The sequence below is a fragment of the Triturus cristatus genome, chromosome 9 (assembly GCF_964204655.1).
Source record: "Triturus cristatus chromosome 9, aTriCri1.1, whole genome shotgun sequence".
Taxonomy (NCBI): domain Eukaryota; kingdom Metazoa; phylum Chordata; class Amphibia; order Caudata; family Salamandridae; genus Triturus; species Triturus cristatus.
This window is the reverse complement of record NC_140592.1, coordinates 190499348-190525089: the sequence shown is the minus strand read 5'-3', so window position 1 is coordinate 190525089 and position 25742 is coordinate 190499348. Positions and strand designations below refer to the sequence as shown.

Sequence of the window (25742 nt, the reverse complement as noted above, 5' to 3'; positions counted from 1 at the left end):
TGAACATAGAATTTTCCCCAGGCGTCACAGTGCATCCGGAGATTTTTCTTAGCAGTACCCCTGTGCGTTGGTAGGTGGCATCGTTCGACTCTGTCGTCAGCATTGTGGTCGCTGGGTTGACCTTGCAGTGCCTACTTAGACGCCGCACCTGCCTTTATGGTGAATCTGTTCCTTTTACTCCATAGATACTTACTAGCAATATCCCTCTTTCTCTACTGACAACTTAGCTGTGAGTCGAACCAAGCACCAAGTTCCTCTTTTTTTTACGAAGGCCACTGGCATAGTCCTGCATACATCCAGGGATTGAATGTTAAGTAAAGTACACATGTGCATCATCTCTCCCATCCTGCTCAGAGTTCCATGCTAGAGTTGAGCCGTTCCTTGAGCTGGAGGCTTGGGAATTTGTTCAGTAATGGAGAGGAAGACGGGCTACTGTTTCATATTGTTTGGGTCCAAGACTTAAATAAGAATGTCTTGTACTTCTTTGGTTGGCAGTCAATAGAATTTACGATTTTCATCATGTTCGAGAATCTCCAGATTCTCCGTCAGCATTATTGGCTTACAGGAAGACACTTTCTTTCCTCCTACCTATATTGACACTCTTTGACAGATCTAATTGCTTCATGGAGGTGAGGAATATATTATCAATACCTGGTCTTTGCAGTGAGACTCAAAGCAGTACCCATTGTATTCACCATGGCGAGATCCCCATCCATCTAATTTGAATGACTAATTGACATATAGCATATTCTTGTTTCCAGGCGAGATCAATAAAAACGTATAGATCCTTTTTGTGGTAGTTGTGTAAAGAACAGTCACAGCTTTGTTTCGAATTGATATTAGGCAGGCATTTGCCCTAAAAACAAGTTACATTATGACATAACTCCTGAAGAACACCAGCAATGGGACCCTACACTATTATATTTGGGCCAAACTGACCATTGAACAAACATTTGAGCCAATATATGACCATATCAAATTGTAGTATTTATCGTGGATTTTAATGACCTTAAGAGGAAAAAACAGAATTGAGATCAGCATTCTTAAGATATCCTGAACAACAAGGGCATTTTTATTAAGCGTGAGAACTTTTAGTTAGAGAAAAATGTGTGCATTTTTTTTTTCCAAACCGTGATCGGGCACTCTAGAACGGGATGGAAATCTTTTTCTTTAACTGGCTAGTGCCATTTCTGATTCTAGCACATAGAGATTTTTCCCATCCTCCATATTTTTGCCTAAATTTGCTGCACTGATTTCTGCTGAAGAATTATTTGAACATAACACATATTTGAGTTGCAATGGAGCTTTAATTTATTTATTTTGAGGATAAAATATTATTCTTATGGATCGGGGTCCTCCCTTCTAGATACAGCACTACATCATTTGGGGAGAGTCCTCTTCTATAAATTGCAGGCTTCAGCTTCCACGTCAGCCATTTTGTACTATATGCAACTTTGCATTAGACAGGGGGTTAGCACACGAGCAGCAGTGGAATTATTTTTGAGCGGTAAAAGTAACTATGTCTGATAGCTGCAGCGGAATTATTTTTGGGTGATAAGTAACTATATCTGATAGCAAAACAGGATATTGACAGGCAATACCTCTCTCCTACTGCAAGTAGTAGCCAAAAAAGGGACAATGAGCTGTTTAAGAGGTCCAGCGCCCACACTCCTAGAAACATGTATACACAAAAGAGGTGAGCTGTTCTCAAGGGAAAAACCCAACCTCACAAGTGTAAATCCAGGGAATTCCCAATTATGAGATCTGAATGTCCTCACACACCCATGGGTGTGTCATACTTCATCATAGGGCACTCCTCGTCGAGTTAGCACTGCAATGCTCGACGTGTCCCGCAATGGGGGCTCTTTAGCAGAGATCTTTTGATCTAGCTGTATGATGAGCGCAGGTGAGTGGATATGGGTGTAGGGTGGTGCTCAAATGTATGAAAAGAATCTAATGGAAACCCAAGTAGGATTTGATCTAATGGTCCCCTTGACGCAGTAAGAATAGTGGGGCTATCTGTAGTAATAATGTGCTGACATATCACAAAAGGTGAACATGTTTCATGTCTCGATGCCAAGAGGGTAAGTGGCATTTCTTCAGGACCAGGTAACTGTATCTGCTCTACAATGGATTAAGACCAAGGAATCCTTGCAGGTAACCACCCAAATTAATTCAGCTACACCTGCTGTGGTGCAAGGAGGAGGATCCAACTCTTCAGTAGGGTTGTGTGACTGAACCATGCATGCGTTTACCACACGTGCCGGTTTCACAGGGTCTTAACCACGCATATGCCTTTACTACGCATGTCTTTACAACGAAATATGCGTTTTTAAGGCATGTATGGCAAAGAAATATGCGTGGTTAAGACTTCTCAGGTAAGTGCTACCCCCTGACCCATGCCTCCTGCTCTGAGACCTAAAGCATCCCTCTCCCTCTTGAAAACCAACCTCCTCCCCCCTCGAGCCCCAAAAACTTCCCTGCCCCCTTGAGCCCTAAAAACTACCCGCCCTCCCCAAAGTCTTAAAAACTATCCCAAGCCCTAAAAACTACCCTGCCCCCAAGCCCTAAAAAGTATCCCGAACCCTGCCCCCTACCCTGAGCCATAAAACTGCCTCTAAACCTCTGCCCTGAGAACTAAAACTACACACCTCCCTCCTGAAAACCAACCCCTTCACCTGAGCCCTTAAAACTTCCGTGCCCCCCAAGCCCTAAACACGACTCCGCCCTCTCCTACGCCTTAAAACTACCCCGACCCTCCCGAGCCCTAAAAACTTCCCTGACCCCCGGCTCTGAAATTAGTGGTGACCCACCCCTGAAAACTACCCCCTACACTTAAAAACCACCCCCGCACTCCCAAAACCCGGTCCCAGCCCCTCTTACCTCCAAGCGTCCTGCCTCCTCTCCCAATCCTTCCTGGTTCCACCCGTTCCAGGCAGATGCTAGACCACACACTTCCTTAACCACCCATATGCGTGGTTAGGTTAAGTGTGGTAGCGCTTACGATGTTGGAACACGCGTGCTCTGCCTGCGTTGTTCCGTACATTCTCCTTCAGAAGAGATAAAGACACCGTCCCTGCAGGAAACCGAGTGAGCTATGCGGTGTGTTCGTTGGGACCAGCCCTCCTCTGCTGACCAGTAGAACTATATTGTACTATAATATCTTGTAAAGTAAATACTCACTAAAAAGAATTGGAAAAATATTTTTGTGCTATGGCAAGACACAGGAATTGTAGAATGCGAGTAAACACTACTGCTAATCTCGACTCCCAGAGGCAAGCTGCACGCATCTAGCTTCTGCGCTCAAGCACATTGCATCCCAGACACCCATCTGCAAACGATCCATAACAAAACACGTAACCCTAGATGCTCACAGCACAATGTACAGCATGAAATTGAATCCGCACTGAAGAGATAACCCGTACATGCCAACACCATGAGACACTGACATAGCTAGTCTCTCCCGGCGCACAAACCCCAACAGATACAGATGAGCTTCCCGTTGAAATTTTCCAACACCACCTCCCTCCCACGCTAAAGTACTTCACTCAATAATGGGGATCTCTTGAATGAGGATTCGCCTGTTGTATCTGTCCAAGGTGACCAAAGTCAATTTTAAATGTTTCTGAGAATTCCTCTTTCATGTCCTCTTTCGCCTAAGGAATATTCTCACCATTTGTCACAGAGTTACTATTATGATTTTTTAGTACACTCTCATTTTCATTTCTTCTTTGTGGTACAATCTGACTCTTGTTCCACTTGTTTCACTATTTGTTGGATTCCACTTTCACTGCAGATCTTGATACTTGACACTCTCTCAGGAGCAATAACTTGGGCCCCTCTTTATAACCGATCTATTTGATAATTTCACTCTAACCATATCATCTTTCCTTGTATCCAGTTCTTTCACACTTAGGCTTTTATCTTATTCTGTAGTTTTGCATCCAAGTCAGAAGCAAACCTGAAAAGCACTTGCAACCACTCAAGGTTTGAAATTGTGAGACTTTAGTGGATGATTGGGGTATGCCATCAACATATTGTGCAAACACTACTAACCTGTTTCTTAGGGCCAACCTATTCACTTGCCTACCAACTTTTGGCTCTCTCCTGTGATGTGTTCCCCCTGTGGATGGTAAAGGCTTTATTTCTTAGGCACAGTGCCATACCTTTGAAGACATGTGGAGAAGTGTAGCTCACTGGTTAGAGGAGGCATACCCTGAAGCAGAGATCAGGCCCGGGACCTGGGTTCGATTCCCGACGCGGCAGGGTCCAGAACCCAATTGTCCACGGACTCGATAATTCTCGTTTCGGTGCCCACTCTAAGCACAAGTTCACACTATGCAGCTCTGGGCAACAAGCCTGCTTAATCTCCACAACGGCCCCCCGCGGCGGGATGCCTGGCTTTCACCTTGGGGATGCCCAGTACAGGTTATCTTACAGGGAAAAACCAGGACGGGTTCCCAATGCAAGCGCCAAGATGCCCGTAGGGTGATAGTTGCGCTCTATAAGTACTTCAATCAATCAATCAATCATTAGTTCATGCCATCCGAATTAAACTGCACCCCATTGTCTGAAATTAACTCTTCCGGTGGACCCTTACTTGCTATCAACTTGTGACAGAAGTACACCACTACTGATGTATTGGCCTCAACTATAGAGCAAATCTACCATACGTAGAGAAAGGTGTTTCTGCCTAGCCCGGTAAAAGGTCCTAAAAATAAGTACACAGCTTCTCACATCGACATTATGGTATCCCTACATTTACTTTTGCTTATTTCTGCAAACGGAATCATTACCTTTGAGAATACATTCCAGACATAGTTCCATGTTCCTATCCATATCCCTGCCCATACTTTGCCACCAAAATAACTCACCCAGGTGCCATTTACAACAGATCATTCCTAGGTATCCTTTTTTGACTAGTTCCACCAATTTCCCTCTGCTGGCACAAGGTGATACCAATTTATTTGCCCTAAGCAAAAAATTCCTTAAACGGATATCTCATTTTGACAAAAGTTTACAATTCAACTACTGCAAGTTTTCTTTCACCTGGCTATCTGCTAATTGTTTCACTTTCTGCAGACCATTATCATTTTTCAATTACATTATCAACTCCTCCTCTGTAATGCAGTTCTCACAACATTCAGCAGCATTGGGCAGAAAATACTCTATATGCCATACGCACTAATATACTGGTCCTAAAAAGTGCTTGTAACTTGTGACCCGACTTTTTGTGACTAGAATCTAATTTTGTGAACCAACTCATGGTCTAATTGAAATCGGAGGGGGTCGCAGAGCAACCTGCCTGATTAAAATTCACTAGCCAGGTGCAAATTGTGACTCCCTCTGTTTGGCTACCTTCAGAGGAATGGTGACCTGCAAGGGACAGCAGACCACCATCCCAGTGATCTTTTAAAGCGACTGAGTTTCTTGAAGAAAATGGGACTACTTTCAGAAAAGGTTGTTCAATTTTGAAAAACTTCAATGAAAGCAGCCTACTGCCCAGAAGATGCCACTATGATTCCCAACGGGCAAGGGAACCAAAGGGGGCCTGTTTCCCTCTGCAAATCAGTTACCACACCAACTTGGAAGTTGGTAACTGGTCAGTGAATTTTAACAGGAATTACAGACGCAAACCATTGATACATTGGCATCTGATTCACAATTTGTAAGTGAAACCTCAAAAACGCCCCTTGCAAACTGCAAATAAGCTATCACTTCTAAGCCCATTTAGATAGTGGGAAAACTTTTTTCGGATTGCTCAATGGTTTTAGTACATTAGAAACTTTTTTTGTACCACTCGCAAACAATCTCAATTAGCAAATTGGAGGGTGTGCTACCAGTTAAAACCTTTATACCTCTGGCCCTTTATCCTGCTCAGTGTCTTTATCACGGTTTGATACACTATGTATTGACTTGCGAGACCTACAATTTTGTGTTTGTTCTTACTTCCTGGCACACATTAATTAAAAAATCATAGTCCAATAGCTTGTACTAAGTGTGAGGATTCGGGCGTTGCTTTTGAGGAATGTAAATGTGTTGCACTCAAAATAAACATGAAGGGTTTATGATCCGTCTGTTGTGTAAACTTCAGACCCCCCACCCCAACTTAATTTCTGAATTTGTTAGTCTCCTAGCTTCCTTTTCAATCAAGGAATAAAACTTCTCTGCATCTTTCAACACAGGACATGTAGGCTTTGAGCAAACACCAGCTTTAATATGGATTCGCAGTGGCAAGGGGCACACATCCAGCTTCTCCACTTCAGCCCGTTTTACTCCCTCGTAAGGTCTGCTTCCCGAACTCTAATCTGGCTAACCATAACAACACACATGACACTAGAAGCTCATGACACACACGGTGTAGCACGAGACTGGAAGCATACTTTAGATACAACACCAACACAGTGGGGCAACACCGTAAGACCCAAACATAACATACTCCTGCTACTCTGCCGTCTCCTACTCCACCTATAGCTGACTCTCCACCTGCAGATATCGGCGGTTTTCACAATCTCCTGGAACGTGCTTTAAGGTGCTTCGATCTCCCTATGCTTGCCAGGCAAACAGAGTGTTTTTTGTATGATTTTAAGCTTACTACGCAATGCTCCACTCAGCCCATTCCCATCGTGGCCTACTTATGGCAAGAGGGCCTAAAGTTAATGAAGACGCCAGTGTCGATTCCTGCAGTGGTATCCCAACTAGATAAAAAATACAGACAGGGCACCCGAAGACTCTCTTGAATGTCATATTGCTCATCTTCGGCCTGATTCAGTTATCATGCAGGCTGCTCAAAGAAGATCTAAAAATCCTTTTTCTCCTTGCGCAGCTCCACCTGAAAAGGAAGGGCGCCGTCTGAACAACAACGGCAAAAGGTTCTCCGCATTGGCAGCCACTGCTATCAGAGCCTCCAACGCCATAGCTATCCTTTGGAGATATGACCGACAGATGTGGTCCGACATTTCTTCCTTGTTGGAATATCTTCCCGAGGACAAGACGAAGGAGGCAAAGGATGTTCTATTGGAGTGGGAGACAGCCTCTTCCGAGATCATTAATGTGGCTCTAGACATTTCATCGACCGCCTGCCGACAGATGGCGGGAGCGGCGGTGTTGAGAGGGCAGGGGTGGCTAAAGGCTACAACATTCCGCCCTGAGATTCAAGCCAAGGTGTTGGATATGCTGTTCGACGGCAAATTCCTTTTCGGAAAACACCTTGATGATGTGCTGCAGTCGATACAGTCAGACACGGACACAGCTAAATCGCTAACAAATTTGCAGCAAAAGAAGTTTTTTTCTTTTCGAGGAAGAGGTAGAGGTTAATATCTCTCTCAATCTCAACTCCAGCAGCGTTTTCAACCCTATTACCAGCAGGGATTTCAATCGCAGTACTCTACACAGCCCTTTCAGCAAATCTCCACACCAGCCAATTCTAGAGCATCGGCATATCAGTGCCCAGCGTCATGAGGAAGAGCTCATGACGCCAACAAGAGGCAATGAGGATTCACAGACCCCTGCTGCCGTAGTCCCACTTCAATTCGGCCCGCTTGTTCCAAATTCTTAAATAAATAGAGGATCCTATCTTCCGAGAAATGGGTATTGGACATATTCTACCGTGGTTACACCCTGGAATATTTGTTTAACAGCCTATGGATTTACCCCTGCAAAGAACTTCTCATCGTCCTCTGGCAGTTCTCATGAGGGAAATCAGATTGCTCCTCTCCAAGTAGGCAGTCGAAGAAGTACCGCGCAGTCAGCACAATCTAGGATTCTACTCTCATTTCTTTTTAATAAAGAAAAAGACAGTAAAATGGAGGCAAATAATGGACCTCCAGTTGCTGAACAAGTTCATCAAAAGTCCACCCTTCAGGATGTTGTCGCTCCTGGAGATTTTGCTTCTCATGGATGTGGGGGATTATATGTACTCCCTAGATCTTCTGGATGCGTATTTCCACATTACCATACGTCCGAAGCACCAATGTTTTCTCAGGTTCGAGGTGGCAGGGTGCCATTACCAAATGAAAGTGCTGCACTTTGGGTTAAAGTTGGCCCCAATAGTCTTCACCAAGTGCTTGGTGCCAGTGCCGGCTTTTCCCCAGTGATCCGGTCACCAGGTATTCCCTTACCTGGACGACTTGTTGGTCAAGGCTCCATCCTTCCAAGCCTCCATAAGGTCTACGGATGCATGTGTTCAGCTCTTTTGCTCTCTAGGTCTCAAACTCAACAAGGAAAAGTCCTCTCTCATTCCTTCCAGGTCACTGGTGTTCCTAGGAACAACTCTGGATACAACGCTTTCATAAGCTTTCCCCACAAGAGAAAGGATTTTACGGCACCAGAGGACAGTGCAATCCCTATCCGCAAAAAAAGTATGTTTCAGTAAGGACATACAAATAAATGCTAGGGTTGATGGCATCCTGCATCCCGCTGATCCCACACTGTCACCTACGGATGAGACCTCTCCAGGAGCGGCTTGATGCCCAATGAACTCAATCTTGGGGCTCCTTCAACAACATTGTTTCAAGTCACACCAGAGATGACCACAGAGATGTCAGGGCGGGCAGTCAGAGACAAACTTTCTCAAGGTCTATCCTTCCTTATGACAAAACCGAAATTGGCAATGATGTTGGGCACTTCCATGGACTGGTGGGGAGCCCACCTACAGGCATTACAGATTTGAAGAAAGTGGTCAGCTCACGAAGTGCAGTGTCACATAAACCTGTTGGAGCTAAAAGCAGTTGGACCTCCCGGCTTTCCTGCCAAGGATCAGGAAATAGTCTATCCTCGTTCGCACGGAAAACACCACCATCATGTTCAATATGCTGAAACAAGATGGGACAAAATCTCATGCTCTCTGAGTCCTGGCTCAGCAGATCTGCGAATGGCTAATAGCCCATGCGATAACAATCCATGTTCAACATGTTCCAGGAGTCCAAAACAAATGGGCCTACTCCTTCAGCAGAGACACCAAACAATGTCATGAGTGGGAGCAAAACGAGGATCATCTTCAAATGGTTTTTTGCTGTTGGGGGTTTCCAACCCTAGATCTGTACACTACGTCTCTCACTATAAAATGCAGGTTCTATGCCAGCAGATTTCCTCAGCCAGGCTCTCTAGAAAACGCCTTCCATTTCTCTTGGGAGGGAACGTTTGCTTACGCATTTCCTCCCTTTCCTCTCCAAAGGCTCTGCAAAAAATCAAACCGGAGCGCTGCCACATTATCCTTACTGCCCCGGCGTGGACGCTGCAGTACTGGTACACAGAGCTGTATCGCCTATCAGGGTCCTCTCCAAGCCTGTTCCAGCCAAAGGAGAATCTCCTTTCCATGAACCAGGGCCAAGTGGTTCATCCACAAATTCACTCGCTTCCCTTGTCAGCTTGGCTCCTCATCACAAGGAATTCGGAGCATTAGCAATTTCTGATGAATGTCAAACAATACTGCAGAAAGCCTGAGCTCCTTCTACGCTCAAGTGCTACTCGGCCAAATAGAAACGATTTTGCTCATGGTGTGCCGAGCACTCTTTTGATCCTCACTCATTGCCTCCTGAAGACATTTTGCCCTGTCTATTGTCTCTCACCAAGTCTGGCCTCGCACATAAGTCCATCAGGGTGCACTTGGCAATATCCAGATACGGACGACGTTCTAGTCACTTGTCCTTGTGGTCTACCAGGCTGGTAAACGAGTTCAGGGCCTACCCACCGATACGACTCCAGAACTATGGCAACTGATCCTTGTCCTGTCATAGCTTTTGAGTTCTCCCTTTGAATCAATACACAAATACGATTTAAAATACCTTTCGTGGGAAGTTGCTTTCCTGTCGGCCATTGAGTCGGCTAGACACATTAGTGAAATCCAGGCCTTTACTGCAACAGAGCCTTACCTATAGTTTCATCAGGACAGAGTAATTCTTTGTACCAATCCTTCTTTTATTCCAGAGGTACCTTCCACGTTTCATCTAAATGAACTACTGATTCTGCCCCCCTTCTTTCCTGCTCCATCTTCGCCGGCTGAAAGACCAATCAATTCACTGGACATTAAACACTGCTTAAAGATCTACTTGCAAAGGATTCAGTCCTTCCGAAAATCTACTCAGTTGCTCATCACCTCTGCCCGCAGGAAGGGTCGAGCTTTGACACGGGTATCAATTGATTGCTGGGTCTCATCAACTATACTCTTCTGTCATATGAGGGCTGGCCGCCCTCTAGCTACCAAGGTCACAGCTCATTCCACACACTAGGTGGTGCTTCCTCTGCCCTGTTTGCTGAAGTTTCTTTACCTGATATCTGCAGGGTAGCGTCATGGACGAACTTCCATAGCTTCGCGAAGCATTATTGTCTGGACGCATGGCAGATAGCGGATGTAGTGGTTGGACAAGCTGCTCTGCGACGTCTGTTTGCATAGGGTATGAACTTCTTGGTGTCAGTTTTCCATATACAATTATTTTATGATTAGTGATCAATACCTTTCGAATACCTTCCAAGATATATACATATATTTAGAAATGGCAAAAAACTTTGTCGCTTTCTATCTCATCGTGAATGGCACTGTGCTAATCCTATGCTGAAAGACTGATAGAAAAGCAGACATTTGAGGTGAGCAGTGTCACTGGTGTTGAGAGTGCTCAACAAAGGAGCAGCCTTCCAACTAAACTTGAGAACTACCCAGAGTTCTTGGTTTCTTTTTTGCATAATTAATGCGTCTCTCTATGCCTCTCTATGCCTGAAATGGTATTGTTTTGACTTATACTGGGTGCTCCCTTGTGTCTGGACAAAGCTATACCTCTCTGAAGAGCTCTAAGTAGAGCGAAACTCTGTCAAAGGGTTGCTTTTACTCATTCCAGGTTGGCTTGGTTGGTATTTTATCAATTCAAAGCTGTAATACTGTGCCTGGAGTGGTAATTGGCTTTTGTCATTTTACAGCTCGGCATGGACAGCACTGTGCTAGTCCTATGAATAAAGGCTTTGCTGTAGAAATGGCAAAAGACTTTGTCCCTTTCTATCTCGGCTTGGCACTGTGCTAATCCTATGCTTAAAGACTTTGATAGAAAAGCAGACATTTGAAGTGAGCAGCTCGAGAGTGTCGCTGGTGTTGAGAGTGCTCTATACAGGTGCTGCTTTCCACCTAAATTTGAGAACTACCCAGAGTTCTCTGCTTCTTTTTTGCATATGTATGTATATATAGGTAAAAAACAGCCCCGAATTAGATGGTAAAATCAGCTGGCTTTCTCCAAAGAGAGGCTTTTTTAAGTGTAGCACTTGTCGTGCTTGTAAATTTGGAGTCAACACTACATCTTACTTCACAGCCTTCACTGACACCATAATAAAACTTAAAGGTCACTACACATGTCGTACGGAATTCACAGTTTATGTTTTACAGTGCAGTTGTGGGTTACGCTACATAGGAAGTACAAAGCTACAGGTTTATGCACGCATTTTACAGCATTTACGTCCAATAGTAAATTCGGACCCTACATATCCTTTCGCTAGACATACAAAATTGGAGCACAATAACAACCTAAATGTGCTCCAATATTTTGTCATAGATAGTGTTCCGATCAACAAACGAGGAGGCAATCGAGAAAAAAATCTTAGACAATTGGAAACTCAGTACATTGTCGAACTTGATACTAAGGCCCCCAATGGTTTGAACATCTGTGACGATTTGCAATATTACCTGTAGCAGTGCTTTTTCTATTACGGTTACACATGGTTTTAGCTATGCATATTTATATTCAATATTTAGTCTTTTAATATTGATATTAATTTTTATCAATAGCTTGAGGTGGTTTTACAAATGCAGCTCCATGATATCCATGTATGTATCGTATACGTAGCCTATGGCGTGTTTCAAATTTTCTAATTCTGTAATTTTTCCTCTTCTCAAGTTTTCTATCTTTCAATATTTTAATCATTGGGCCTTTTGCTCTTATCTCTGATTAATTGTAAGTTAGGAGATCCCTAGAGAGTACATTTTACCTATGTCATTCAGGAAGATGTGCCTGTAGATAATATCCAAACAGTTTTCAGGCACCGTTTCTCAAAGATAGTTTGTCATCCGCTGCTTTTTCATATACCTTCTTAATCTTCACTTTTTGTACCTATGCACTTTATTTAATATTGAACTTTTTGCACATTGTACTTTGCACTGATTTCTGCACTTAGGCATTTGCACTTCAAATTGGATGTGTATTAGATGCAGCACTTTGTTGGTATCTTTTCCCATTGAAGACAATTTCTTTAGGGGTAATATCTCAGTATTTGTACTAATGAATATTATTTGGGTTTGACATGATTCCAACATGACCGTTCTTTAAAAAAAAACTATAATAAGCTGAGGGTTGTTAAAATAATAATTTCAGATTCCCACCACATATTGCCATATCTTACTTAGTATCTTACTGCATTTGTGCATTTAATTCAAGTACAGCAGGGGCGGCCTTAGGCATGTGCACGCTGTGCACCTGCACAGGGCCGCCAAACCCCAGGGGCCACCACGAGGAATCGGATACAATCAGTGGTCGAAGTGGGCGGGAACGGCAGGGCACGGCATGCCCCTACTTCTTTAATTCTATAGATTCCGGGCCCCTACTTTTTTATTTGGAACATGCGTCCCTGGACGTAAGAAATATCCAAGCACTGCAGAAAAGGCTGGCATTAGTGGCTGTTTGGGGACGGGCGGGAGCAGAGAAGGAAAAGGTCTTCGTCTTGCTTCCTGCCCAGACAAGACAAGGAAGGTGTCCGCTTCTGCTCTGCCGTTGGCAGCTGCCCCCCCTCTCTTTCTTACTCTTATTCCCTCTCTGTCTGTCTAACTCCTCCTCAATTACCGAAAACCGTGACTCAAGAAATGGTTCTCACCCTCTCTTTCTTCCTGTCGTTCATTTGTTCCCCTGTGAAATGGATGCAAAAAAGAAAAACTTTTGCTGGAAATGCCGTTTTGACATTTTTCTATTCCAAAGTGCAGCCACGGAAATAAAAGGTTCAAAATATGAAAAATCAATAAATAAAGCAAGACGGAATGTTCTTAAAGTGCCCAGATCGGTTTTATTCAAACCCCAAAAACATTAGCGTCACTTTACTCAGTTTGCCAGTGAAGCGCTGTTTTCCCCGGTGGGGAAGTGCGCCAAACCTGGAGGTACTGCGATACCTGGTTGATGGGTGGATTGGAAAACAAAATGTGTACAGCGGCTTTGTGTTCACGAATGTGGTCTTTTTAAACCATACTCCTTACGTTTTGTAAGCATATAAGCAGTGGACATTGAAATGGGTCCTTTCTGGGCCCTGTAGTTTTCAGGCAGAAGCACTTACTGATTTCTGAATAGTCAGTGTAAAAGCGTTAAGTTCACCATGTTGTTCCTGCTTACATTTCACAAGCTTTATTTAATCTTTCATTCCCAATGAATGTTTGCTTTTTCCAGGATGTTGTTACTTTTTCCTTTAGGGAGCATATTGCTCTTGCCAGTGCTTAATTTGAATTGAGTCGCATCCAGTTGTTTATAGCAGGTCAAATTGGATTGTAGTTGAAGGCAATGTGAATTTCTCTCAGTGGGGCAGTATGGTGTTCAGTGATGGAGCGGATGTAGCACTGGGGGCAGAGCTGCCAAATTTAGAACTGAGGAACCAGGTTCAGCCTTCATGAGCAGTCCCCCAGACCACTCTCCTGGGGGAGCACATTCCCACGCTAGACCTTAGAAGACCCTGCAAATCCGGAAAAGCAGCAGGTGGACCCTAGCAGTGGCGTGTGGGTTCACCTTGAAGGCTTGCCCACCACAATCCATACTGAAGGTCACCTCCAGTCTTGCTGGCAGGCCTAAGAAGTAGCAGACCCTAGAGCAACAGTGAGGTCACAGGACCCCTGAGAAGAGCTAGCACTAGGGTGATGCAACCGGTGTGACCGCAACGGGTGCTGACTTTGAGTGGGGGCATTGTATATTATGGTTTTAAAAGCACTTGCTGCCTCCTTCCTGGCTTACAGCAATTTTCGGCAATAATAAAAATGTCATGATAACTCCGGTGAATAAACGTCGTACTAGAGTGAGATCGGAGTTTTGTCTAGTGAAAGTTTTGACTCATGGAAAGATAGCGCAGAGGGTTAATGTGCCTGCTGCTAAGAACATGTACCATGCCCATCACAAAGTGCACATATTGTAAATAGGTTAGTGGGTTACTGCTTTTGACAGTAAGATCCTTTTGCTACTTGCAGTTTATAAGTTAAAATCCTAACAAAGAACAGTGAGCTATTAGCTTTCATCTTAGAGCTGCATACAAACTGAAAGGTATAAACTAGAGCTTTATGTTTTTTCCCCTAAGCCTTTTATTATCCTAATGTTGCAAAAAGTGTTCATTTGGATAGAAATCAATAATGATTATTAAAGGGAACCTCCAATCATGGTATTAAGTTTTAAATTCTGAGTTTGTGTTTCTCCAGATCAATCACTATTAAACTATACTGCCTACTAATATGGTTGTCATGTGACTCCTACACCTTGTAGTCCTTTGTCTGATGTAACATTTCCCATACAGTGATTTACACACGTAAAATTGATTGTCTCTGTGTGTATTGCTGACAACATAAAATCCATGGCTCAGAAACAAATGGCTTGTTCTTCCACTTTTAAGCATATTTGGGACATTCTGTGATTAGAAACATATCCCACTTTGTGAATTTATTTTAAGGTCAATAACTCATATTAATCGTTAAATAATCATGTGTATCCATTGGTTGAATTACATAACATAATAAGCTGTAAATGGTCAGTGAAATGCCAAACAAATACTAAAGATTGGGATGTTTTGCCAATCCTGGCCACACCTCTAACTCCACCCACTGATCCAATCCTCAGGTTATTCCCACTCTCTGATTCTCCGCCCACAGTTCCCCTACTTTTTTTTCCCCACTTCGACCACTGGATACAATACATATTCGTGGCGGCCCCTGGCAGGGATTTGGTGGCCTCCGGCTTCCACTAACTTGCAAACACCCTGACCGTCACCCACCCCCTTCCCGCACCTGTGTTCCTCGTTCCTGATTCGCGCCTCCCCCGCCATGTCCGTCTGTCTGTCCACTCGGGACAGCGGTGACTGGATGCAGGTGAGACATCTGCCTTCCAGGCGGATGAAGCGGGCAACAGGCATGTGTGTCTCTGAATGCAGGGTTCCTTTACTCCCTGTATTTTTCTGGATGTGTCAGTGCTGTCTGTCATTTTGTCTTTCTTTTTGGGTCAGTAATGCTGCCTATTAGTGTTTCTGTCTCTGTGGGGATTGAGTGATCTGCGCAGACTCAACCTCCTCAAACTGCTTCCCGCGTGCGGTGTGGCGTGTGTCATCAGTCTGCATTCTTTCTGGTGGTTGGACTCGGAACACTACGACGCGTGCGGTGCCATCTAGCTGTCACACATTGCCAAACTATGGTAGGAAGGTGTGTCTCAGTGAGTCTTACAATTTTTTTAATACAAAGAAAAAAAACATTTTAGGTGAAAAAGGGAAGAAAGGGAAGCATGATAGGTTTTTGGTAAACAGTAGGTAAACATGAGTAGTGCGTCACGTGTTGAGGTTGTGGAAATTAGTTTCTTTTGCAGTTTTCCCGGTGTGCCTGGGTGAAAACGAACCCTTATTTACTACATCGCTGCCCGCGTATCCAGAGGACACAGGTCCTGTCATGGCCCTGCAGCCGTCTGTGCCAGTCCCTCACTTCGTGTGTCACAATGCCCTCCTCCTCCTAAATGTTATCGTTCTGAGACGAATTCGGAAGGGTAGGAGCAGCCGCAGGTACTGGTCATCTAACGCCTTTTCTGGACGTTTTATTAACCCCTTCCCCGCTCATGACGGAACCGTTCCGTCATGAGCCACGGTTGCCGTGTGCTCATGACGGAACGGTTCCGTCATGACACGCCCGTTGGCGGCCGCTCCGCCTACGCGGCGCTGTTTCCCCGCCTGTGCGGGGGGACAACGCAAATGGGCGGAGTCATGACGGAACCGTTCCGTCATGAGCACAGGTCAACCGTGGCTCATGACGGAGCGGCTCCGTCATGAGCACAGGCCCGCCGCGCTGCCCCCCTGCTCCCCCCAGCGCTGCAGCGGAATGTCCGCAGCAGCGAAGGGGTTAAAACACCTTCCTGAGCTCCGGCCCGCCTGGACCCCCTCTTCCGGGGCCCCCTACCTACGCTCCCTGCACAGGGCCACCATGAGCCTAGAGCCGCCCCTGAGTACAGTGATGTTTTTATGGCATACATTTAATTATTTATTATTGTAATCTTATGAATTCATGTAACAATATTATGTGGGATTTAATAAATCAATCTTAGGCTTTTTATTGTAATGTGTTGCTTATATTGCGTCATGAAATTCTAGAAATGTTCTATGAATCCTTGATATGCAAACATTAAGTATTTTTTCTATGTTTATGCCACTAGCAGATTACGAGTCACATGGTACGTGGGAAGCCAATATAATTTGCACTTTTTTCGTAATGCGATCATGTGACCAAGGCCACTACATTGGCCGAACGCGTCATGATCGACTGCACTTTGATTTGAATAATAAATGCCATACCGACAAGCAACTGGGGTCTTCTTACGCATTATTCGCAGTTTCCAAATTTTCCATGGAAGCTCTTCAGATCAGGCAAAATCTTGGGTGAAGCTAGAGCATGAAGTGTTTGGTAAACACTTTTGTGTGTTGTAAATTAAGCGAGTATGTATTCTGTTTGTAAGTGTGCTTTATGAATTTGATCAGGGGTCAGGGTGGAATTACCTTTTTATTGTATATATTATCATGCATTCAAATGTTTGTTTTTATGACCATTGGTAGAAATAAATTAAATTGATGATTATGACAGAATACTGACTGGAGGTGCTCGAAAATCTCAAAAGATTGAAGCTATTGACCCCTCGGGGACTTAAATTATTCATCCTACATTTAAGTATTATTTTACAATAATCCTCTTATGTCCAGACTAGTACAAGCATGGTTTTAAAAAGTGGTTGTCTTCATATTCTGTTTTCCGCTCAGCCAGAAACGATTCCTGAGGAACTTGTTTTTGGGCCGGCTTTACTAGGAAAACTATTAGATCCCACAACGCGTTTTTTCAGCAGTTCTCTTTCCCGCTCATTTGGTGGTTATTTTCTTGTTGAAACCTTTCCTTTTCCTGTAAGGAGTGGGTTATTTATGAGAGGAAGGCGAGGAACACGCTACAAGTGGTGTTCGATGTCTCCGTTTGAATTACGTGTTTTTTCTATAAACCGCAAGCACATTTAGGAGCCTCCACTGTAATCGGTGTTTGTTGTACAGGGTGAGAGAAAGTTCAGCCAGCAGTGTGTGCGAGCGTCTTACTTTTATGCTTATTCTGAAAAAAGGCAATCGGTCCTCACTGTGTGGTGGATTAAAACCATGGAGAAAAGGTTTCATTGTCCAAGGAAAAAAGAAAGTACGAACATACCTGTAACAGAGCACACCTGCCTAGCCAAGCCTTTGTGTTTTTTGTTTACGATCATTTAGAGGTTGAATGGAAAATGTTTAGAGTCAAAGTAGTTTAGGCCTGAAAAATCTTATTTTTGTCTTAAGTGAAGGCTTTGAAAATGGCGTTCAGAAAATATTAAAGATCTGTGCATGACAAAATTATTCTGTATGCATCATGTTTGGCTCACGTTGCGTGATATTCTGTCTGATACGTGAACGGTTATTCACGGGGCATTCCTTAGAATTCGAATACAGTCAAATCACTCAGTGAGCTGCCTTACTATTGTACCCAGTGATGATTTGACAAAGCCTCAGTGTTATCTAGTAAATGATTAAGATGTAAGTGAAAATATGTATTTTATGTCAATGGCCACAAGAGGGCGTCCCAACGTAAAGGATGCAAACCAACATCATATCATAACTTGAAAACTGTCTTTTCAGCCACTTTATGAACAAAAGGTAATTTTTAGAGACCGCAGGGATTTTAGTTTGAGTGTGTCAATGTATATATTCTGTCTCAGGTCTCATAAAATGGGTTTCCTTCTTTTTCAGACTTGCTATTGGGCATCAGTTGAAGAAAGTATTCCTAGATGGGAACACTTTCTTCTTGGAAGAACACACTCTCCCGTGGGTGTTGGAAAACACAAACACGCAGTGCGGAAACAAGATACCCACCAAAAAGAAATGCAGACGACAACATACAAAGCTCGGTCACCCCCTGGACTGGATTCAAAGGTCAAGCTTCGCCACAATAAAGGCTCAGGCCATTAAATGCACTCGTGTTACTCAAGTTCTTGTTTCAGTTGTTCTGTTTCCCCACGTTGCTATGTTCGGTATAATATTGGATTCCAGTATAATGTAGATTTTAGATAGCATTGCGAGCACTGCTTATTTCAGACAATTGGATTTGAAGGGGTTTGTTTGTGCTGCGTTATTGGTAGGGATGTTGTTTTATTTACCTCTTTATCCCTATTTTATGAGTTTTGTCAAAATAAATAAATGAATCTTCAACATATGTACACTTACACGTGGAAGCAGTCGGTTTTAACCCCCCTCCCTACCTGTCAATCAGGACAAATATTGGCCACGCAGTCATGAATGACTTCAATGAGATGATCGCGCAATAATCAGTCCACGCAAGGTAACTTTAGCGTAAAAGGCCATTTATTAGGACAGGGTTGGACAATCATAACCAAAACATAACACCAAACCCCAACAATCCCCAACAACAACACTTCTCATTATCCCATACTCTCCCAGACTCCAACTACTCCATCCCCACTTCACACCGCAACCTCCTCACTTCCATTCGCTTCCTCACTTCTCTTCCAAAACTCCACCATCATCTCCATTCGTCGTACACTGGTCTGACGCACCCCCACCTTTCACCAGTATCCCCCTCCCCGGAAGGGTGAGTATGCCCGTCATGGACTCCTCCCCCCTCCCTAATCCGCTCCACACACTCACAACCCGTTCTAAACTGGCACGCTGATAAGCTGAACATCACGCCAACTAGTCTCACGACTGTAGGGCGGGCGGGTGGCCAAATCACAACTAGCTAGCCCACCCTGAGGCACTGGGGAAAGGAAGAGGAAGGACTTCCTCTCCCTCCCCCTTTTAACACCTCCTGACGACCCCACCCCTTATCCCACCCCTTCCTCCCCTGTCCTTCCGATTGCGCGAAATCCCCGGGGGAAGACTAGACCGCTGGTCTTTCTTCCCCCGGGGGCCGCATTGCTGAAATCTCTGCTTTTCTGTATCCGCGTAAAATTAGTAAAAATGGAAAACTGGAAGCTTTATTTAAAATGGTGTTCCTTGATTGAACAAGTCGTCCTGCTGGCTATCCTTAATGTTTTGTCAAGCCGGTCTCTATTTTGGATTTTTGACTAGCCGTCAGGACGAGAGGTTTGCCTTGGGTGGAGCCAGCAATCTCCTTCCGGCCTCGTGGTTGTCCCGCTTGAAGGAGAATAACAATGCAAGGTGCTTCTGTGGAATGAACAAGAAGGAAGAGTGACGATACTTCATAATGTTTGTCTCTTTGTTAAGATGCATGTAACCTACTGCTGATGCCCCTGTACCGAAAGAAGAGATACGCACACTGCCGTGTTTACCTCGCAAGTGACTCGGACACAGAAGTTACTTCAAAAGCAGCCGCTTTAATGATGTAAGCATGGTGCATTAGATCCCACTGTACACCGCAAGGGGTTTCAACAAAGAGACAGCAACCAATGAATGAAAACTGGTCTGCAGTTGTCAACTGTTGCAAACAGGCAGGGGCATGAAATGACACTCTTCTGATGCAGCTTACTTGAATATGTGCTTACACTCATACTTTTGTCTAGACCTGAGCAGGGTTACGCGGAACTCCGCAAAGTGACAAAAAAACTCCAAACACTATTGCAAGTGACAGAGTGCAACGCAATTTGCCGTTCGCATTGATTTTCCTGCCGCTTGAGTAGAAATTCTACCCGGGCGGCAGCTTGTGCTCGCCAACTTACTATTGGCGAGCATGAGGGGGGAAACTCCGCTACACTACGCGGAGTGGAGTTTTCTGCACTCTGCAAACTGCGCGGAGTGCAGAAAACTCCGCGAACGGAGCAGAGTTCACCACCTAGGCCTACCTTTGTCCTTGACTCCCACAGACATGCCTGGGTAAACAATCCACATTTACAGACACCTGGCCTAACTGCGTTGCTGTTTTCTTTTATTAAGCGACGACAGCCAGTAATGCAAAGGCTTGTGCTAATCTGCTGAACCATCCACTCTTAAAGTCCGAATAAAATGAGCTGCTCTGTTTGGTCTGTAATCATTCATTGTGCTAATTGCTCTGAGCACGCTTTGATGTTAATATAGACTTATAGCCCAATGCCGAGAACCATACTGGTTATTAAAGTCTCTGAACCAGAGTTATAGGCCCGATCTCCAGGAGATTGCCTATACCCAGGGAGAGGGCCTTGAACAACCTGTCTAGCCCGAGGCAGAAGGGCTATAAGGCTATTACAACATTTCACCCTTGAGGATGGAATGTTCTAAACTGCAAGGGAAGAAACAGGAAGACAAACATTGGAATGTTGGAGCAGAAGGCTTATTATCTTCAATGGAGCTCTAAACATTCCAATGTTCCAATGTACATTTTCGATCTTGACAAATATTATATTAATCCGTCTTTCTTGATTAGCGTTTGATCAAAACATTTACATTAGGTCTTAAAGGCATCAAGTTAACATTATCATTAAAATGAGTGTGATTGTTTAACATGGGCTTTTCCTGCTCAGAGTCTGCTGAATAATATAGTCTGTTCTTTTTTTGTGTTCAATTTGCCCCATGCCCTCTTCTCCACACTGTTCAACTTGAAGTGCCACTTTTCATCTCTGCAGCTCTTACAGTTAACAGAAGCTAAGAGATAGAGATTTCCATGCAGAAATGATCTGGTTAGATGTCCTGTTACCTCTCTAATGGCGTTTATTATGTAATCAGTACCTGGTGCTTGGATGCTTCAGGAGATAGAGCTGTTTTCAGATAAGTCTTGCTGCATGCCTGTTAGAAGGTGGTTCTGACACTATGGGCTGCCTGGATTTTTCGCTTTTTTCGCACCTAATTGTTGAGCTTTAACTGTGGGGGACCCTCATAAGTTGGGACTCACCCACAGTGAATTCAGGATGTAAGAGACTGCATGGGGATTTTAATGGTGTTCCCCTGTCTTGACCAGGCCACTGCGCAGCAGCTGGAGTAAGGGACACCAGGCTGGTTACATGCAGACACATGTGTACATGCGTGTGCACACGTGTACGGGCTGCGCAGGGGAGATTCCTAGCGTGCTCAGTCCAGGAGCAGCTACAAAGTGAATGGTGTGGCAGGACTTATGCAGTATTGGGTGGTGACATGGAATAGGTTTTATACCCTGGAAAGAAACATGCCAGGGAAAGTCAGTGTGTTTTACTGTGTTTTCACTTCATTATTCCCCTAATGGAATGTGGGGCCCATGGCTAGATTAACTTCCACAAGGCCTACAGTTTCCAGACACGCACTAAAGTCCATTGTATTGGAGGTGAAAAGAAGTATTCTGCAGAGTCCAAAGTCATATTTGTACTGCTTTTGGGTCGTCCAGAAATGTCATATTTCTCTGAGTCTCTGGCTGGGGATTGGCCCTGGCAGGTTAGATTAATGCCCTTTCTTCCCTGAGCGAAGATCTTCCCGAGATAGGTGGAGCTACAAGCCAATCCATTAACCGCTGTCGGTGGTTGCCAGGCGCCAAGCTGAACCCAGGTGAAGGGAGCACTGGGGGAAGGGGAGCATGTGGCCAGAGACACTGGACGACGCCATGTTTGAACAAACCCAGAGGCTGGACAAGAAGGAGGGAGCAGGGGCAGGGACGTGATGTGTCGCTGTTTGATAGGACTAACAGAGACTTCCTGCCAGCCCCCTACTCAACTTTTAAAAAGTGCTTGCACAGGAAGAGAAGCTCTCTCGGGGGTGTGGTCTGCGTAGGCTGAAGGTGCTGGAGCCTGGCGCAATGGGCAGTTGGAAGGGGAGACCCCCTGACTGCTCCCCGGACCTTAACAGCACCAGAAGAAGAGCCCAGGACCGGTGTGCAGGAGCAGTGGCCTCTGCGCAGGGAGAAGAGAGGCCACGGAGGAGAGCCAGGCGAAAGGCTGGCACTGGGAGCCAGTGAAGACCGCACCCTGCTGAATCGGAGACCCCGAGGGTGGAGGAGAGGGTTCCCAGTGGCTGGGGCTGGTAAAGAGGAGCATGAAGCACCCCATAATGCCTCGCCAGGCATTTGGAAATCTGCTGTTTTGGTGCTTTGTGGCCCCCAGAGGAGGGGGTCACCCTCACTTGTGAAAAGGTGCTGGGGGAGGTGCTGGGGAAGCGCAATCTTTCCCCCCCCAGCACGAAGAAATCTGCCGTTTTGGTGCCTGGTGGCCCCCAGGGGAGGGGGTCACCCTCATGTGTGAAAAGGGGTGCAGGGGGGCTGCAAGAGCACCGCAGCCTCCCCCAGCATAAAGAAGAACAGTCCACCCATAAGTTTCACGGGGAATCTGAAAGAATAACCCCTCAAGGGCTCAGCCAGCCTTTAACACCTTCTAGGCTGGAACTTATGTTCTACAGCTGAGGGTGTACTATGAAGTGCATCATGGAGCGAAGGGCTGAGGTGGGGATGTCTGGAGAAGGGCATCCCCTGGAGGTGAAGTGGTGTAATTGCACCGAAATGCATTTACTATTGATTATTTCTTTTTAGATGGACTGAAAGTCACATGTGTAAAGTGAAGTACCTGTGTAAAGTGATGTTAAGCTAAATGGAGTTATGTTGCTGGACCTTCCTGCTAGGGGGTGTGGCTGTATTTACGTAATCCCATGCTTTTACCTGTGATTCCTTTTAAAGTGAAGAGGCGCACTGCAGGAGAAGTGTAGTTGCCAGGAGTACTTCTTTTGAAGGGACTGTAAGTCACATGTGTAAGGAGATGTCATAAGCCAAGTGTGGCTATGTTGTCAGACAGTCCTGCTAGGGTGTCTGGCTGTATATGCGCAATCCTGTGATTTCATCTGTGATGCCTTTAGGGGCTGTAATTGCAATGCATTCAAATGATCAACCAAGGTGATGAGTACTGTCCTTCTAAAGTGTGCGTAAACATGGATTCTTGCTGCTGTGCTTTGGTGAAGACCCCAGACTGCTAGCCCTTAAGATATAGAGGTGCATACTTTATGGTCAGTAGGAGATGCTCAGTCAGGGTCATGTGTCACCAAGGCAGGTTTACCCCTTTTTAATGCTTGTTGAGGTAATGGGGAGGGTCGCCACTGGGATGGTGCCAGTGCGCAGGGCCCTCGCTCCAGGTTATGTTCAACTATCTGCATTGGGGGCAAGTTGATGTGCATACATGGGAGTGGTGGTACTAGACCCCACCCCCTTTGCGGGAGAGGTGGAGATGTTATGAAATGTCACAAAGTAATTCCAACAGCTTATGTATATTTGTAAATTGGTGCATAGTATTGAGTAGTGTGTGTGTTTAATAAATGTACTCTTACTTTTATAAAGCAAAGTACAGACTGGACAATCAATTATTGAGTGTTATTTTTGTGCAGCTGCAAATGGCGATTACTAGCCCACACCACCTCCCTTGAGTAAGCCTCAGACTGCTCTGCAACGCTACCCTCTGAGAGTCAGGCGCTACAATTGGGTGTTTGGTTCCCAGTGAAGGACACATTTAGTCATGTTATTTGTGTAGGCCTCACAGATGCTGCCTCGTTTTCCAACAATGCCCAACAAGGGGTATCGAATGGGAGTTCTCTCACCGGCTCTCCAGGAATTCTATGAACCTTTGGGTCTGGAAGCTCCCTTCAATTATCGAGAACTGGGTGCACGCTGCCCAAGAAAGCAAGATAACTGAAGATCTTCGGAACTGCTGCAGGTATGCAGGAGGTATTACATGGTTTGACAGCAAGGTCACAAATTAGAGCAGGTCAAGCAAGATGCTTGACAAGAATTAATTAGCAATTCCTGAAAAAATGTTTGGGGAGTATATTCTATTCATTATAGCAATAGTCATTATTGTGGAGTTGTCTATTATTGCGTTGATAATCCTAACACATATGATCTACATTAAAATAGCTAAAGCATACTAAGTCGCTCATTACAAGTCCAGGGCACAGTTTCGTTCCACAGATAAAAACATGATTTTGTTTCAAACGCACAAAACCACAGAAATTTGCCATTATGGTTCACAGCCAACACACCAAACTCAGAATTACTTATGTTGGCTGCTATGAGTAACTCTTTCTAACCTGCTTTTTTATATTTAGGTCTGGTGTTAGCTAAGACGTTTTGATTTCACTTAAATAATAAGCATAATATAACATAATTACTTAAAGGGGCTTTAAGCCACCGCTCTTCACACACTGGTCTGTTGTTGTGCCATTCCCAATTTGCTTCCACCCACCACAGCATACAGCATGGGGCAATGGGTCATCCTACATAAGCCTCTGGTTAACGTCACTTTGAATGACTGCATTTTTTTCTTTCACAAGGTGCACATCCGCACACAAGTAGTTCCCTTTAGTGCCAGTGCCACTGTTGCCTGACATGATAGTATTACACATTTGAAGTGAGCACAGAGCACATTCCAGCTTTATCAGTTTCTGTCTCCTTCCAATGTCTTTCAAATTGGGCTGCTGCTATTTCACAGCATACCATATTATGTTCCTGGACTCTTGTTCACAAATGGTTCTTTCATAAACTTTGCCCAGGAAGAAATTGCAGCCCCCTTGTAACAGTTTTATTTAAACATGGGTGTGCTAAAAATTGGGTTTTATTATCTGATATTTAATATTGTGAACCCTCTTTCCTTCCTTCTTACAATCTTCTTTCTTTTTTTTCTTTCCTTTTTTGACCTCCTGACGCTCCTTTCCTTCTTTCTTTCTTTTTGCCTTTCCTTTTTACTCTCCTTTTTACTTTTTTGCCTTCTTCCCTTTTTCTCTCCTTTTCTTCTTTCTCTTTCCTTCTTTCTTTTCTTTTTTTCCTTCTTTCATTCTTAATCTTTCGTTCTTTTTGCAACTTTATATCTTGCTGCTTTCCATCTTTCTTTCTTTCTCATCTTTTGTTCTCTTTTGTCTTTCATTCTTTCTTTTTTGCCTACTTTTCTTTTTTCTTTCCTGATACTTTACTTTCTTTTTGCCTTCTTTCCTTCAGGTCTTTTTTGCCTTCATTCCATTTTCTTCCCTTCTTTCCTTTTTTTTGCATCTTTATTTCTTGCCTTCTTTACTTCTTTCCTTTTTCTTTCCTTCCCAATTTCTTTTCACCTTTTTTCTCCTTACTTTGTTTTTGCATTCTTTTTCCCCTTATTTTTCCCTTTTGATTTCTTTATTTAACATATTTTGTTCTTTCTTTGCTTGTTTCTTACTTTCTTTCCTTCTTTCTTTTCTTCATTCTTTTTTGCCTTCTTTATTTATCCATTACTTTGGTCTTTTTTGCCTTTTTTCCCTTTTTTAATCCTTCTTTCAGTTTTTCTTTCTGTATTGCCTTCTTTCTTTCATTCTTTCCTTCTCTATATTTTGCCTTTGCTTTCTTCCTTTCTTCTTTGCTTCTTTCTTGCTCTCTTTCATTCTTTCCTTTCGTTCCTCCCTCCCTCCCTTTTTTTCTTCTTTCTTTGTTGCCTTCTTTCCTTTTTCCTTCGTTCTTTCCCTTTTTTGCCCTGTTTCCTCCTTTTCTCTTTCGATCTTTTTGTCTTGTTTCTTTATTTCTTTATTTCTTTCTTGCCATGTTTCGTTATTTCTTTATTTCCTTCTTTCTTTGTTGCCTTCCT

At 44.2% G+C, this 25742-nt stretch overlaps 1 protein-coding gene across 8 annotated transcripts in view; it reads left to right on the top strand.

Moving 5' to 3' along the window:
* The window catches only part of CEP15 (centrosomal protein 15), a 281589-nt gene extending 263368 nt beyond the window's left edge, over window positions 1-18221 (top strand). For all 8 annotated transcript variants that reach the window (XM_085627574.1, XM_085627576.1, XM_085627570.1 and 5 more), the window contains one exon: window positions 17998-18221. In XM_085627574.1, coding sequence (XP_085483700.1) covers window positions 17998-18216 — 219 coding nt within the window. In that variant the 3' untranslated portion in view covers window positions 18217-18221. The remainder of the gene's footprint in view (window positions 1-17997) is intronic.
* Window positions 18222-25742: the final 7521 nt, after the last annotated feature.